We start from the raw sequence: 17,180 nt of genomic DNA, 5'->3' as shown, positions 1-17,180 counted from the left end.
ATTGTAGTGCAAATTTGGTATACAGATGTAAATACTAGTATACTCACATTCCTTGGAGCAAGCCAAATTATAGATATCTTTTAAACTTCAAATATTCAAACTACTTCCAAGTTCCAACAAATAGCTCTCTGTTCACAAGTCACGACTAACAAGTCAATGCAAAAAGTGCAATGTATTCATGAGGAAAAGAAATATGTACGACATAAAATTGCCTATTGGAGTCAACTCACAAACAAACACAAAACACCAAAAGTCTTTCTCTAAATGGCCCCCCAAACTTCTACTGCTGCTATGAATAGTGGCAAGGATCACACTCTTCCTGAATATCTCCGTAGTAGTTCAAGAATGATGCTCTCATGGTTGAGTAATATTTCATCGAGTTCCTTGATTGCAATTCTTTTCAGGTAAGGAGAGTGCTTTTTTTTTTTTTTTTTAATATGTTTAATGATATAGGTCTCTCTAGAAGCCTTTGGAATAAATGAAGGCAGAAGTCAAAGATACATGCACAATGTTAAGATATCTGAAACGAAAGAAGCTTTGAGGAGGAAAAAGATAGGAAAGGCTTTAGGACCAGATGGTATCCGGAAAGAGTTTTGGAAGTGCATGGGGGAGATTGGCATATGCTGGCTGACTAAGTTGTTCAAAAAGGTGTTGGGAATTAAAAAAATGCTAGACGAATGGTTCAAAAATGTTGTGATAGCTATTTACAAGAACAAAGTAGACATAGAATTGTGCAAATTATTGAGGGATCAAACTTATGAGCCACACTATGAAGCTGTGGAAAGAGTGATTGAGCAACGACTAAGGCATCAAATAAGTGAATCGGAAAATCAATTCGGTTTTATATCAGGGAGGTCAACAATTAAGGTCGTTTTCCTACTTAAGCAATTGATTGAGAAGTTCATGGAGAAGGGAAAAGATCTCCACATGGTCTTTATTGATTTAGGGGAAGCTTACAATAGGGTACTTAGAGATTTAATTTGATGGGTTTTGGAAAAGAAAGGAGTCTTCATATGCTATACTGACATAGAGATATGTATGAGGGAGCGCTAACTAGTGTATGAACAACTAGTGGAGAGGAGTTTTCAGTGATAATAGGCCTACATCAAAGGTCAGCGTTGAGCCCATATTTCTTTGTTTTAGGTATGGACGAGTTAACTAGACTCCTATAAGATGAGGTATTGTGGCATATGTTGTTCGCGGATGAAATAGTTTTGATCCATGAGACTAGAAGCGGCATCAACGCAAAGTTAGAACATAAGAAGGATGATCTGGAGTCTAAAGGTTTCAAAATGAGCCAGACTAAGATAGAATTTATGGAATACAACTTTAGTAATAATAAGAGTAGAAATGACGAAGTAGTTAAGATTGATGGCCAAGAAATACCAAAAAGAGAGTATTTTCAATAACTTGGGTCAACAATCCAAGAAAATAGAGAGATTGAAGATGATGATGCATATAGAATTAGAGTTGAGTGGGCAAAGTGGAGATGTGCATTTGGAGTATTACGTGATTGTTGCATACTAATGAAATTGAAAAGAAAGTTCTATAGGATAGTTGTGAGACTAGCTTTGCTTTATGGGATGGAATCTTGGGTGGTCAAGGAACAATACACCTATAGGATGAGTGTAGCTGAGATGAGGATGCTGAGATAGATTGGTGGCAAGACATGAAAGGATAGAACTCAAAATATATACATTCGGGAGAACTTAAGTGTGGCTTCAATGAGCAATAAAATGAGGGAAAATAGACTTAGGTTGGGCAGGCCATATTCAGTGTAGACCCAATATAACACCAGTTAGGAGGTGCGATTTGGTTCAAGTGGAAGGCTTCAAACGACAAGTGGAAAGCCCAAAAGGGCATAAATGGAAGGAGTGAGAAAAGATATGGGGACTTATAGTCGTATTGAGGGTATGGCCCTTGATAGAGTAGAATGGCGAAATAGGATTCGTGTAACCAACCCCAAAAGTTGAGATGAGGCTCTAATGATGATGTTGATATGTTAATGGTAGGAGTGGAAGGCGGGACGTTATGTTGAGGCATCAACTGAGAGCAAGATCTTCTAGCCATGTTTATTGAAAATTCCCCTTGCACATCCATTCTCAGAGAGCTTAGAAAGGAACAAGTTTTAGTGGTTTGTGAATGTTGCTTACATATATCATAATGCTAAGTAGGGAAAGTTTGTTAAATCTTTCTTTCCTCCTTCCAAGCATCAAGCATGACTCCATCTCGCTTAGAACTCTATATAATATTTGACCCCATCCATGATCTTTGGGTGATATGTTCCTAGAGTATTGAAGCATGTTGCATTGATGAAGAAACCTAAATAACAAAAACGTTTAATACATGAACCGATGATTAATATATGAACTCTTATCAAACTATAAACCAAGTCTATCCATCCTGAATCCATAACCCCAAAGGCTGTAATTGTTAAATTCTAAAACGAGGACTTGGCATCTGCTTGGACCTAGTTGACTCAGCGATTCCCATGTGCAATCGCTTAATCCCCCAAAAAGAACTAAAAGAATCCAAAAAAAAGGAAACAAATGAAAATTAAGAAAACTTGTATATAAAGTGGGATTGGGATTTGTGCTCTGATCTAATTGATCCAAGCTCTTGAAATTTTTGGCCAAGCCTTATTTCAATACTCACAATCTTGCAAATATGAGATTTTGAGTGTCTTTTATGGAATCTAACCCTTGAATTAGTAGATGGCAAAAAAACCTGTTTAGAAAAGAATTTTCAGGGTGGATTGAGCTTAGGTTGTGAAAATATCACAAGCAAGCAACTTCAAGCAAAAACCTAGGTTGAAAAAGAATCTAGCTACTCAAAAATTTTTATTTTTTATTTTTTCTTTGTTTTTCCTGAATCTGATGTTTGAAATTTATTGTGGATGAAAAAATTCATACACTAGGGTTGAAGTTTCTGAGAAATCTAAGGTCAAATATGAGGAAGAAAGTCGGGATCAGATCTCACTCCCCCCTCTTCTTCTCCTTTTCCCGCCCTATGGATAATAAAAAATTATGGTCTTGGCGAGTTTTGGTGGATCTCCACAGAATTCATCTGAATTGTCCAATACTTACTTGAGTTCCTATAGTAACTTGGGCAAGTACTTGATGGGAGCCTCCCTAACTCGGCAGCATGCCTGGTCCAAGTTGAACTTGGGAGTTTTTCAATACTGAGTTGCACTGCTGCGTGGATCTTGAAGTGCAACATATTCATCCCATTCCTCATTAATTATTGGGTGTGGTTTGTATAAGGCTGAGGCCCTAAACAATCAAAGTAAGATGCACCTTCAAGTAGTGTCGAAAGATGTTGTTCACAAAATTTATTTTTATATCTAATTAATTTTTATTCCTAATTATAAAATTTAAAGCTTCAAAATTAGTGTAGATTGAGCAGATCCATGAACACTTGAAAATTCACGGTCCAAAAAATATATTACAAGATGCAATATTTTCAAGACTTGAAATCCATGTTTTCTCATGTCCATATATCTTGAGATTGAGGTGATCGATTTGAGGATATTTGTGCATCAAAACAACCTCTTCTAGTAAAATTTTTGAGGTGTGCCTTAATTTGATTGTTAGGGCATCACCCTTATATAAGCTTTTTCCTTATTTGTTCCTCAGATTTTGTAACGAAATTTCAGCTCACCTCAATGGCCTACTTTACACAAGCAATTGTTTCATACCAGAGCCCTATAGTGGCTTCTTATCTGACTTAATCATGGCTAAAAGACATCCACTATCTGCTTATATCTATCCCAAGACCTCTGGCTATTAATTACCCCTTCAACTTCTCTTCTTGCCGGAGTGCTTCAGATAGAGGCATTGACCTAAGGAAACCATTTTTCTAGGCCCAGCAATACGCAATATCAATTGTGTTGACAAGAATGTGCTAGTGAATCTTGTGATGGCTTCCCTAGTCGGCTCCCTCCTGGTTGTGTAGCACCTCCTAGTGTTGAAGACCCATGAAGGGTTGTATGTGAACCTTGTTATGGTCTTTCTCTTCTCACATTGTCCTCAACCTGCTTTAGTTGCTGAAAATCTTCAAGAATGAGGTCCCTGCAGTGGGCTCCACATGGATTCCAAATCAAATGCTTTCGCTTCGTTAACCTCCTTCCAGCATTCACATAGTTCTTGGCCCATTGTAAGTCATGACCTGGGTGATGTATTCCTTACCAACTTCCTTCACTACATCCTCTTGTTCATAGTTGCGGTGATCTTGGTCAAGGGGTGGCATTCCCCTCTTGGAAACTCGATATTGCAATCCGGAACCGGAGCCTGAGCGGTACTCGCTTCCTCCCATAAGGATATCTTGATACCTACCTATTGGGATTTCGGTTCTTAATCTAAAAGAATCTCGATCCTTGATTTCAAAGGATCTTGATCCCTATCTATGGGGGATCACGACACCTCAAAAAATGCGTCGCGTTCCAAATATGACCGGTCAATTTTAAGGGCTTGCATGCATGTGCTTGTTACCACTTATAGTAATAAGTTCATAGTCCATGAGAATTCTTTTCGTAATATTTATGTTGATGAGTTTATAGTCCATGTACTCATTTCAGTTATGTAGCATTGCCCATGATCCATGAGAAATCTTCTAGTAATACTATCTGACTATCAACATTAATTTAAATCAACTTTATCATTAATTTAAATCAACTTTATCACTGTACTTTATTATATAAAATACTAATTGTATGCTTACAAGTATACAGTCCATGAACTCATTTCAAATATGTAAGCTTAGTCCATGAGAAATCTTATAGTAATAGTATCAACATTAATTTAATTCCACTAAATCAGTGTACCTTAATATAAAGAATATTAAATATGTGGCTTTTTAATTATGAAGATTCATACATTAACGTTTTTTAAACAAGATGTCTTATATATCTTTTTATAGTTTCTACACAATTGACGATTTCTTTTATTTTATATTATTTGGAAGTGTTTGAAAGTAATGGCATTTTTCATTTATTTATTTATTCTCATAATTTTCATGATTAAATTTTTGTTTGTAGCTCAAAAGTTTTTATGGATTTCATAATTACATTTATGTCTTTCATCTCGTAAAAATTAATTTAATATCATTTCAAACATTTAATGCATCTCATTTCAAAGCTTTCTTAAATCTATTTCTTGAATTTTTAATTATTAAGATTTCGTAGAAATACTTTTTTAAAATAAAATGTCTTATCTATCTATTTATATTTTCTACAATTGACATTTTTTTATATTATTCAAATGTGTTTTGAAAGTAATCGTATTTTTCATTTAATTTTTTTGTTCTATTAATTTTCATGTTAAAATACACTTCGAAAAAAAAAAATTCATGACAAAATTTTGGATGATAGTACAAAATATTTTATTAAATTTTTTACTTAGCTTTATATCTTTCAAATCTTAAAAAATCTATTTTGTATCATTTCTAGCAATTAATGCATCTCTCTTCAAATCTATCTTGAATCTATTTCTTTATTTTTTTTAATTGTTAAATTTTTAATATAGTATATATTGAAACACAAATCACTATTTAATTTATTGGTAATAGAAAATGTGCTCTTTAGACTTCATGCATCACTTATATCAATCTTGTGTTCATACTTTTATTTTTAAAGGGTGTGGTTTTTATAAGGTTTTTTTTATAAACGTTAACTTTGGTATTGCTATGAAGAGATAGAGTACAGTTTTGGGTTAATCCGAGAGTACCCTCTAGACGGGACTCTCGGTAAAAAATAGGTCAACCCTGTACAAAAAATGGGCTTATAAGGTTGCCCCCTTACAATGGGTTTACAATGAGTTTACAAAAAATGGGCTTATATGGTTGCCCATATACAGTTTGATGTTCTTTTAAGTGTAACCTCTGCGGTCGAGAGCAAAAAAGGAGATGGACCGAGTTTGATCTTCGTCATGGGCCCAGCCCCGTCCTTCGCCAGGAAGTTGGCGAGCTCGTTTGATGCCCTCAAGGTATATGCAATCTCATCAAAATCGAGGCAAGATACCATGGAGGTGTCGATCTCCCAGTTGCCCATGTTATGATGTTAAGCGCATTACCCTCCACTATTAGGTTTTGCCCCCAAGATTGATCGAAACCTTTTAGGCCCCTGAAAAGGGCCATTGATTCGGCATACTGGGAATCTTGAATGCCAAGATATTCAGAGTAGGTGAAAAAGATATTGTGTTGGTGTTCTCTAAACACACCACCAGCTCCTGTGTGGTCGGGGTTCCCCAAAGAGCACCCATCGAAGTTAAGTTTAATGGCTCCGTCAGGAGGCGGCTTCCAGATGCTTGATCTTTTCACCTTCCATGGTCGGTGGAATAGAATATTTTCCCATTGACCTAGGAAGGAATTTGCAGAAATACCCTTGAAGAGGTGTTGGTTAGAAGCCGCTCTGAAGGTTACTAAGGATGTAACCTTATGAAAGAGTGTTGGGACTTGGCTGACCTATCCTTGGAACATTCTAGCATTTCTTTCTGTCCAGATCACCTAAATGATTGCTGCCACTGTAGCCTACCATAGGGTTCTTCCAGCCTTTGTCCATTGGAATGCATAATCGGAAGACCGTCGTTGGTGTTACCCAGTGGACACCAAACAGATGTAGCAATAGACTCCAGAGGTCGTGGGCAAGATTACAATGGATGAATAGGTGGGGATTGGATTCCTTCTCACACAAACGCATGATGCATCTGTTGAGGATGGGAATCCCTTTCTTTTGGAGGTGATCAACAATAAGTGCCTTATGAGAACCTGCTATCCAGTTGAAGGTCTGCACCTTAGGGGGTGCTATAGTATGCCAAACCTTAGAAAGAACCGAAGGAGGGTTTAGGGGGGAAAGTGGGAGTTTGGATGAGTTTCTTGTATGAGGAGGCCACTGAGAAGGCCCTTGTAGAGGCAAGAGACCATACTAGCTGATCCCTCCCTAGAGTAGGGATGAAAGAAAGGTGCAAGGTTGCCGACAGGGAGAGAGAGTTGTTTGTTTCCTCCTCAGAAAAGTTTCTTCTGAATGAGGGGCTCCACACTCCTCGACCTCCCTTCGACACCATTTCCTCCTCTATTATAGAATCTCTGTTTGCCGCGATGGCGTAATGGGATGGAAAGAGGTCCCTTCATGGCGCATGTCCAAGCTAGAGATCTGACCAGAAACACACTCTTGTTCCTTCTCTTGGATGAAGCTTGATGAATTTTTTGAACAATGCGAGGGAGGAGGTGAACGACTTCCATGCTTTTGAAGCATTGCTCCAAAATCTCATCTTTGGCACCCAAGTGTGTTCAGGAATCTTGTATTTACTTCGTAGTACTTGAGCCCATGGAGAATCCGTCTGAGTGGCCAGGCACCACCACCATTTCCTTAAAAAGGCCAAGTTGTGTTTTCTTAGGAGCATGATCCACAACGCCCCCTGATGTTTGGGTAAGTAGACCTTATCCCCAAGAATTAAATGATATTTTGTTTTCTCTGCCTGTCCTAGCCAGAGAAACTTCCTCATAAGTTGGTCAAGCCGATTTGCCCTTGAAGTTGGCACTTTGAAAAGAGACATGTGGTACATTGGGGCATTGCCCAAGGTTGCTTTGATTAGAGTGATTCTACCCGCTTGAGAAAGGTTTCTCCCCTTCCAGCCAGCCAAACGCCTATCAACCTTGTCAATCACGTGAGACCAATGTCTCTTTTTTGGTATTCCCAGCCCAGAGGTAGACCCAGATAGGTTGTGGGGAGGTCCTCGACTTTGCGATCCCAATTTGGAATAAGCTCTCTGATTTGGGCATTAGCGACAGCTACTCCCATCATTTTTTATTTTTCCAGATTGACCTTGAAGCCTATGGCCACTTGGAAACATTTCAGATAGAACCTCAAGTTATCAACTTCTTGAGGAGATGCATCAAGGAATACCAAAGTGTCGTCTGCATATTGCAGGTGCGACACTATAAGCCCACGGTGAGAAGTTTTAAAACCTATGAGGAGACTTGTCAGGTACACACGGGACAAGGAACGACTAAAGGCTTCTACTGAGATTGCGAAAAGGAAAGGGGAGAGAGGATCCCCTTAGCGTAATCCCCTCGAGGAAGGGAAGAATCCTTTTGGGGTTCCGTTGATGAGTATCGAGAAATGCGGATGCGAATAACAACCTCTCATCCAATTTCTCCAACGATCACGGAATCCAATTCTTGCCATTGTCTCATCCATAATGGACCAATCAACGTGGTCGTACGCTTTCTCCCATTCGATCTTAAAGATAAGGCCAGGCTCTTTTGCCAAATGCCTTGAGTGGATGCACTCGTGGGCAACTAGAGCACCGCCCAAGATTTGCCTATCTTTAATGAAGGTCGACTGTGAAGGCGAGATAATAAAGGGAAGGACCTGTTGTAATCTTGAGGCCAACACCTTAGCCAGGATTTTATAGGAGTTGAGCAAACTGATAGGGCGAAAGTCCTTTAGTTCCTCTGCCCCTTCTACCTTGGGGACCAAAGCAATAAAAGTGGCGTTAATGGCTTATGGAGTATTCCTCAGTGGAAAAATTCCATAAAGAAACTCATGAAATCTGGACGAAAGGTTTCCCCAAAGATTTTGAAGGGGGCAATGGGAAACCCATCTAGATCAGGAGCTTTATCTTTGGCCAGGTCATCTAAGGCTCTAGCCATAGAGCCTGTTCTTCCAACAAGGTATGGAAGTCCAAGGTCAGTCATTATAGGTCTAGGACCCCACGGAGCAGCGTAAAAGGCCTGAAAAAAAGCTAAAATAGCCGACTCGATTTCTCCAGGCTGCACCAGATAGCTATTATTCGACTTGATAGTCGAAATTGTAAAAGGTTGAGAACCTAAACATTCAAAGTAATATATATATATATATATATATATATATATATATATATATATATATATATATATATATATAGGAAGATACTACAAAATGCCTATGGGTGAAAATGAACAATGATTTCGCCTACCCTCATCGCCATCCAAAGTTCATCGCACGGCCACGATTGTCCAGTAGTGTTTCATTTTTCATTTTTTTCTACAAATCGGAACGACTTGAAATTTGGAGCGTGTGTTCATCAAAAATAGTCAAATCTATAAAAAAATATCAAAAAATATTTTACATGAAAAAAATTGACCAAAATACCCCCAAAATGTTTTGGTGGTATTTTTGGTAAAAAAAAATTCACGAATTATTTTTTTTATATTTTTATTAGGTGCGCCTCTCTAAGATGTACACATGTTCCAAATTTCAGATCATTCCGATTTGTAAAAAAAAAAATGAAACACTACCGGACAATCGTGACCGTGCGATGAACTTTGGACGGTTATGATGGTAGGCGAAATCACTGTTCATTTTTGCCTATAGGCGTTGGGAAGACTTTTCCATATATATATATATATATATATATATATATATATATGGGACGCTCCGCTTGCGCTCCCATATACATGTAGTTTATATATACGAGATCGCTCCAAGGGTAGGGTGCTCTAGCCAAGTGCCGATCCCGTGCTCCGGCTCCCTCTTCCGCTCCCAACATCTTTACTCCTATTGCTTGAAAAAGAACATACCATTCATCATCATCAGAGCTTTTTTCCAACTAATTGGGGTCGGCTATACGAATCCTAGTATGTCATGCTGCTCTATTTAGGGCCATACCATTGTTGACCTTATCTTTAGTACCCACCTAGACCTTCATGAACATTATACCAAGAAATTAATCATATGATATTATTGTTACCACAGTCTTGTACGCTTTCACGAAAATATCTACCTCAGTCACTTCATCATCCAGGCAGATTCTGGTGGGAGCTTGATTCCAAGCCTTGCATTAGCTATAGTGGATATCATGGGCTCACAATACTGATTATTCACTGCATTGAAAGGAATTATCTATAGTAGATATCACGGGCTCGCAATACTTATTATTCACTGTGTTGAAAGGAATGGTCGCATCAAAGATCTATGCAACAACCTTCATGCACTCCTCATATGTTAGTAAAACTGAACTTTATGGACTTCTAGTCTGACTCTGGTTTTAGGCTGGGTGTGTTGGGTGGGTTGAGTGCACTAAGTTGATTAGCTTGTGCTCTTTGGCCCGCACCCCTCTGCATCATCCACAAAGACCAAAACCATCATGATGCGCAAACCCCATGTAATCAACAACATAACTAATGCTAGCTCATGATGACCCCTGCCTTCAAACATTCCCATGCCACTGTGCTGGTGGTGCATATCTTTTAAACTTGTCGTCCGTGCATACTCAGGGTGGGTCTCAAACTCATTATCATCTTCCCCCCCTCAAGTGGGCGTACGTATTCCCTTCCAGTCCTCTCAATCATCTCCCTTTTACCAGCCTCCTTTGTTGTTATGGCTTATGCTGGCACTTGTTCCTTTATGTTCATAGGGACCTTGTCACAGGGCTCAACATCGCTTCTTACCTTGACTAAGTGGTGTTTCAGGCTGCTTCCACACTCACCTCCTTCTCACAAAAGATGCATCTTACAATATCCTACCTCGTGGCAAAAACCCTCTCCCCATACTCCCGATCAGAATCCTCATTCCCCTTGGACTTACTTGAAAACTCTGGCATGTAGCAAGTGTCAACTAAGCAACTAGCCACTACCTACACAAGGAGTAGCCCAAACTACTGAGGGAATTCAGCTCACACTAAACAATTCTAAAATATAAGTACATTATTTCTATGTTTCTTTGGAAAAATAGTTATTTGTAAACAAGCAAATTGCCTTTGGGTGGGGGTTGACATCCTTAAATGCGACAGACATGCAAATGCATATAAAAAAAGTAAACTTGAAGCACACATTAAAAAATTAAAAATAAACTGGAAGCATCGCGATGCCAAAAACAAAAATGCTTGCTTTTTTTTTGTCTGTCAAAAAATTGTTATTTGCAAACAGATGGATCTCATTTGGATGGGGGATTGGCTTTGCTAAATGCAACGCATATAAAAAAGAAAGGGAAAATTACAAAACAAGAATAGACTTCCTATGCAACTTACCCTCAACCAAACTTTTCTTCCTACTTTTTACCCTAAAATATATTTTCCTAACAAATACCCCCCCAAAGAGTAAAAAAAGAACATTTTTTTGATGAAAATACCCTTTATCGTACATAAATAATTAATATTTGCCGGACATTCACGTGGGCTTAGAGTAGACTCGGCATCTCAGGCGAGTCTAACATAGAACCATCGGATCTCTTTAAGCAGTTATTTTAGTGCCTTGGGTCCTCCCAGCGCAGCCCCATCTAGCACCTGGCAGGCTCCCAAGTCTGAGCTACTCACTGGAGTCTGAGCCTGAAATCATTTTCTAATATTAGGTTGAGGTGTAGAGTGGAGTTTGAATAAACTTGGATGGGGTTTATAGTGAATTCCTTGCTTTTGGGGTTCACTTACATGGATGGATATCGATAAGGGATACCAAGTGGATATTGATAATTGCATATTAGATTTTTTTTTTAATGGAATTGAGGGCCCTGATGTCTTGTGTGACTGGCAAATGCACATTTTAAGACAATTAGAAGGTAGCATAGATTCTGTATATGTACATACATGCATATATACATATCTGTGCCTTTATAAATATTAATTTATGTAAAAGGAAATATTTCTGATTCACCAAAATGGGATCGTCTATTATTCTGCTGCCCACAGGTCAACATGTACCAGGTGTTAAACCCAAATCCAAATTAAGCACATGGCTAAAAAATTTACCCCAATCTTGGCTTTAGTGCCATTTATGATATTATGTTCAGACAGTGATGATGTTTGTTGTTCGTTGAAAATGTTATATTTATGCGTCCAGATGTCGTTATTAGAAAATATCTTACCTAGTCATGGGGAATAGACCAGTTTGTGATTTGCATCACAGAAGGCTGATAATAAATCAATACAAATGTCATAGTTGGATGTATCTTTTGTCTGTGGACTGGATTGGCATGTCTGATTACTATGTAATACTTGTCGTGATTTTTCAAGCATTTCCTTTTTATCTGTTTATTAAAGAGAACCTTGTACAAACCTTACTGCTTTGTTGATACCACACTCCTCAGTGCTATTTGCTATTTTGTATAATCTTAACATGTTTTTTGTTACAAATGGTCAAGTTGGTCTTAGGTTTTGAACTTCGAAAGGAAGGTGCTCCACATGTTTGCATGGATGATGCACGAGCAACGATGAAGCTGGTTCTTGCGAAGTTAGAGCACGGATTTGATGAACCCATTGCAGTGCCGCTCAAAGATGTCAGTCGGAAGTAAAATGATTTTGATTTTGCAATTCTAAGTTGAAGCATTAACCTACTGAAGCCGTTGGAAGTAATATGTTTGTGTTTCTGTTATTTTATCTAGGATTCAAACCTTGGTAATTGGCGGTTATTAGTGTCGTGCATTTTGTACCAAATCTCTGAGACACTGTCTGAAGCCCATTGAGTGTCATCAGATGCACATCTTCGTAGCTCATATCAGTCTTTGCTTAATGTAGGATACCCCTGAAAGTGATTTGACTAAGCTTCTTATTCACAAGTTGCCTGCAACCGTCTCCCTCAAGGAATTGCTTAAAATATTTCCAGACATGGATACCGTTGAACTTCAGGTTCGTACCATTTGTGTTCATATGCAATCAATTGTGTTATTAAATGTTAGACATAAAGATGGCTTTTTTGTCGCCATGCTAAAAAGTTCCTCATGCAGCCCTTCAAAACAAGCAAATCAAATCAGTCTGCATTTGCTATTTTCAAGGATCCTACTTGGGCGAGCAAAGCATTTGATATGTTAGATGGTGAGCTGGGAGAGGTACGAGCTTTTAGTTTTCTAGTCTATTAATTAGTGTACTCTATAATGCTAACAACAGTTTTATTGTGGAAGTGATAAACCTTGAATTAATACCGGGAAACCTAACAAACCACTTAATGTTGGTAGAAATTCTGCTTTCTTGTGAATGGGCAATGATGAGGTCTAAATATTGCAGTTCTATTTTGTGTTGGCCTGACTTCAACAATTTCATGTTTTAATTGTAGCGAGGGCGATTTTTTTTGGTTTTTGCATTTTGGGGATTTGTGTTTTTGGCACCGAGTGTGGGGGAGGAGGGGGCTGTGGAGTTGTTGATTTATTAGTAATATTGTTTCATCTTTTTATTCTTTAAGGAATTTCATTCCTAAAGGTACTTTCATTGATGTGATCCAACGACATTCTTACCGATCAATCCCTAAAAGTAGAAAAAAAACAGAAAAAGGAAAAATGGAATATGAATGTCTATTATACTACATGCAATCTCCACCCTGTTTAACAGGAAGGATATGAACTCTTTAACTCTTGTGTGCACACTAGCAAGACTTATATGGAGGTACGGTTCATCTCCAATGTCTCTTATTGACTAAGAAATGGAGATTGTATTGAAGGGGGCACGGCTCCATGCCTAGGCAGTGCCTTGATGCGCACAGAAGCCCAAGGCACATGCGTAGCCTAAGGTTTGGCCCGTTTGTGTCTCTTCTTCATGACGTCATTGGTGTTGTCATTTTTGTTGCTGTTTTTTACCTTGTTATTGTGTGTGTATAAAAAAAAAAGAGAGAGATGCTAAGATATTTCATTGGACATTTGGGGGGAATATCTTTGAGGTGCCATATTTTCAAATCCTAACCCCTAAATGTGATAAAAGTAAATATAATTTAAGCCTAAAAATGTCATGAAGCATTTGGAGGGTGTCTCTTTTTCTCCCCCGCCTCTTGGAGGTTTATCTCTCGGTTACACACACACTTGTAAAGATTATATTGCCCCATCTCTCTCACGAACGATATGTTGTCTTTGGGGGCATGTCTGCCTTCCCCATCTATCTCTCTCTCTCTCTCTCTCTCTCTCTCTCTCTTACGAACGATATGTTGTCTTTGGGGGTTAGGTGCTGCTGTCTGGTTTTTGGAACACTGATGTTTATATCAATTAGTATAGCAGCGTATCACTTCTAAAAAATAAGAAAAAGGCAAGCATTAAGTGATTATTTGTCAGGTGAAGAGCAATAAATTACCCATGTCAGATTTATTTTAAACTGCATTATGTGAATTGTGAAATTTTGAGTTATGCCATTGAACGCTTTTTATCTCCGTTGCAGGACTCTGGAGGGCGACCCCAGAAACTGGTTTCAGTTGAGCTGAAAGGTGGCCAAAATGTGAGTTTCTTTGTTCGTAAAATGACATCCAAGGAGTTTCCTATTATCCTAAAAAAGAGGTTGGCCCAAGTTGAAATGAAAGGGGAATGCAAGAGGCAAAAAGCAGACAAGTCCAATGTGTGTGAGCACATAAAGGAGATTGAACAACTGCAACACAAGCTGCAAGAAAAGGACCAGGAGATCAAGAGTTTACAAAAGATTTTGTCTTCGCTAACAAGGAAACATGGCCTTTGAAACTGAAATGAACTTGGGGCTTCAATTCTGAGTTTATTTATGGAGGCTCCATTCAAGAGCCAGAAGTCATGGCTTAAATGGCTTATAGATTGAACTTTTAATCTGGACCACCCCAATGATGTCAAATGTCTATATCCAATGCCGTTGGACTTGCCATTCTACTTTATATTTAAAGTCATTGTCTCATTTTCTCAGTTTGGTTTATGGACAAGTTTATGTTGAAATAGATTTTATCACAATGGAAAAACTCCAAATTGTGAAATTTTGAGTTTACATTTGATGGAATTCAATGCCCATTTGTTGGTTCTCGTGTTCAAGTTTCATTGTAGGATAGTAGCATTTTAATATCACTGCAAATTCAAGCTTTCTTACGTGGAGATCACCATTTATCAAAGGGCAAAAAAAAGGCATTCCACAATCATATTGTTGAAATTCCACATTTTCCAACAATTATTTCCCGACAGAGAAGTTGAAACTCAAACCGATTGTTGACTGAACAACTTGAAAAAGCACAAATAACAAAGTTCAGAGAAATGATGAAAAAAACAATTCTCCAGACAACTAGAAAAGTAATGTTGGCATGCAAAAGCTCAATGGTATATGTTGGCATTCAAAAGCTGAGAGGGGGTCTCAAATGACTTGTTGCTGCCGATGACTCCCCTCAAATGACTAGTTGCTGCCAAAAGCTGCTATTCACTGCAAATCAACTGCTACAACAGCATCTCCACTTAATCCCCTCCCACGCAAAACAATGTGTTTACAGCGTCATCACTTTAGGGTTCCATCACATTATGGTTTCAGTATGGTGGATATGTGCCTAAGAAAGGCAAAGGGTTAAGGGTCTTTCTCAAAAAAAAGAAAAATAGGAAAAAAAAAGAAAGTTTAAGGGTTAGGGGCAAAGCACAAAATGAAGCAACCATGCATGGACTTACCTGGATAAAAGGCACCACCATGAGGAGGAGGATAAGGTGGAGGAGGATATGTTGATTGTGGGTATGGTGAGGCAGGATATGGATAAGCAGCAGCAGCAGCACCAGGTGCAGGTGGATATTGTGGGGGATAAGCAGCAGCAGCGGGTGCAGGTGGATATTGTGGGGGATAAGCAGCAGCAGGTGGATACTGTGGGGGATAAGCAGAAGCACTAGTCAGAGGTGGGGCATAGCCACTAGGGGATGTGGATACCGGTGGATATGTTGAAGGAGTGGGATACGGGTGCGGATAGGTGCTCACATACGGTGGTTGAGCTCCATGAGATGGGTACATTGGGGCTGATGGAGCCAAACCATGACCTGATTTCTGCATATATAAATCCTGTGTTCAGGAGATCGCTCCATACCATTGTCTAATAATGTTTTCTATTTTTTTGCATAATTAGCATTTTTTTAGAAGTTATTTAGACCTGGTGAGTTGGGCACCTAGCCCCTAGGGCAAAGCCGAGTGCACTTGGCCAAGTCCTGATTCACACCAAAAATTCATGTTTCCAGGTACTAATAGAGTGGAATCGGCCAAGTCCGGGTACAGTGGATATATCAATTCACACAAAAAATTCAGGCTTCCGTGCATTGATTTTGAGTGATTCATTTTGATGATTGATTGATTGAGGCATGGATAAGAAGAAGAGTAGGGACTTACGTTGGCCTTTGGATAATGAAGAACGAGTTTTACCTCGCCTGCATACCTGTAAAGATATAGAGCAGCAAGGAGTTCAGCTTATAAGAACAAAAAAACGATCACTATTTGTGTGTTTGGAGAGAAACGAAATGAAAGAATAAAATGGGGGAAAATGAGATGTATCCTTACTTTCCGCTCTTACTCTGCAGTGTCCATGGATTATCATCGAAGCCCTGTGTTAGGACCTTTTGAATCTGGACCCTAAAACAAAGAAACAAAAATCAGTAGAGAATAAGGTGGTGTTGAGAGAGAGAGAAAATTGTATTAACCTTCCGGAGCCAATAAAATCGTCAAAGGTGAGGGTATTGCTGTTCCAGACGGTGATGTTGATCTCTCGAAGCCCTTCGATCAGAGAGAAGACGAATTTCTCCTGGAACGTGGGGTTTTTGCCTCCATCTGCGCATTGATTGGTGGTTAAAGGAAAAGGCGCTCGATGTATGTTCTCAGTGAGAGAAGTAATATCACATTCAGAAAAAGAATAAGAGAGAGAGAAAGAGGCAACTGTTAGGAATGAGTGAATGATATTAGTCACCTGTGCAGGTTTTGGTACGAAATTTGGTGTTGGCGTACTCAAGGCAGACGTAAGGATCTTGCCTGGAGATCCACTCTGTGTCTTTCAATTTCGCACAACCCACGACTGCAAAACCCTAGATTGGTAAGTAACAATCAAACTGCAAAACCCTAGGTTCGTGTATAGAGAAACAAAACGGAAGAATAATTAAGAACGAAGATGATGGAAAAGAAATTACAGAAATCAAAAGAGAGAGAGAGAGAGAGAGAGCGGGAGATTTGTTAGAATAGAATAGAACCTGTAACCTCCAGGAGATGGCCTTGGATTCCAGTTGGAATCGACATGAAAGGGAAAGGGAAAGGGAAAGGGAAAGGGTTTGATTTTATGTACTTCAAAGGGGACTTTGGATGGATTTATAGGGTTTGATTTTCAAATGTCTACGCGCTTTTCGGATTGAGATTGTTGCCCCTTTTCACAACAACCAGGAAAGTCAACAACACCGCATACTTATCTTACAGAGAGAGAGAGACAGAGAGAGAGAGGAAACGCAGGTGGGCCAACTCGTTCTTGGAGCGGAAGATGGATTTGAGACGAGTAAGTGG

General features: G+C 39.0%; 2 protein-coding genes across 5 annotated transcripts in view; one reads left to right on the top strand and one right to left on the bottom strand.

Annotated features, from left to right (window-relative positions):
* The window catches only part of LOC18427438 (small RNA degrading nuclease 1), a 38,354-nt gene extending 23,696 nt beyond the window's left edge, over positions 1-14,658 (top strand). For all 4 annotated transcript variants that reach the window (XM_011622554.3, XM_088854561.1, XM_006836488.4 and 1 more), the window contains 4 exons: positions 12,113-12,247; positions 12,486-12,596; positions 12,695-12,796; positions 14,106-14,658. In XM_011622554.3, the coding sequence (XP_011620856.1) occupies positions 12,113-12,247; positions 12,486-12,596; positions 12,695-12,796; positions 14,106-14,396 (639 nt within the window). In that variant the 3' untranslated portion in view covers positions 14,397-14,658. The remainder of the gene's footprint in view (positions 1-12,112; positions 12,248-12,485; positions 12,597-12,694; positions 12,797-14,105) is intronic.
* A 123-nt stretch (positions 14,659-14,781) lies between these two features.
* On the bottom strand, positions 14,782-17,061 carry LOC18427437 (Calcium-dependent lipid-binding (CaLB domain) family protein). The gene is made up of 7 exons (XM_006836487.4): positions 16,877-17,061; positions 16,600-16,704; positions 16,337-16,463; positions 16,197-16,268; positions 16,029-16,074; positions 15,329-15,692; positions 14,782-15,213 (listed from the first exon to the last, which is right to left on the bottom strand). The coding sequence occupies exons 1-7, from the start codon at positions 16,920-16,922 to the stop codon at positions 15,194-15,196; spliced, it is 780 nt and encodes a 259-aa protein (XP_006836550.1). The 5' UTR covers positions 16,923-17,061; the 3' UTR covers positions 14,782-15,193.
* Positions 17,062-17,180: the final 119 nt, after the last annotated feature.

Source organism: Amborella trichopoda, chromosome 12, assembly GCF_054954075.1.
Source record: "Amborella trichopoda isolate Santa Cruz 75 chromosome 12, AtrichopodaSantaCruz75HAP2 v2.0, whole genome shotgun sequence".
Lineage (NCBI taxonomy): Eukaryota > Viridiplantae > Streptophyta > Magnoliopsida > Amborellales > Amborellaceae > Amborella > Amborella trichopoda.
This window is presented reverse-complemented; position numbering and strand designations above follow the sequence as displayed.

Bases quoted from the DNA above. Each gene is read 5' to 3' on its own strand.
- LOC18427437 (XM_006836487.4), bottom strand. From the start codon at position 16,922: ATGTCGATTCCAACTGGAATCCAAGGCCATCTCCTGGAGGTTACAG. The intron at 16,705-16,876 runs GTTCTATTCTAT...AGGGTTTTGCAG, and splicing joins CCATCTCCTGGAGGTTACAG to TCGTGGGTTGTGCGAAATTG. The intron at 15,693-16,028 runs GTAAGTCCCTAC...TTATATATGCAG, and splicing joins TTCATTATCCAAAGGCCAAC to AAATCAGGTCATGGTTTGGC.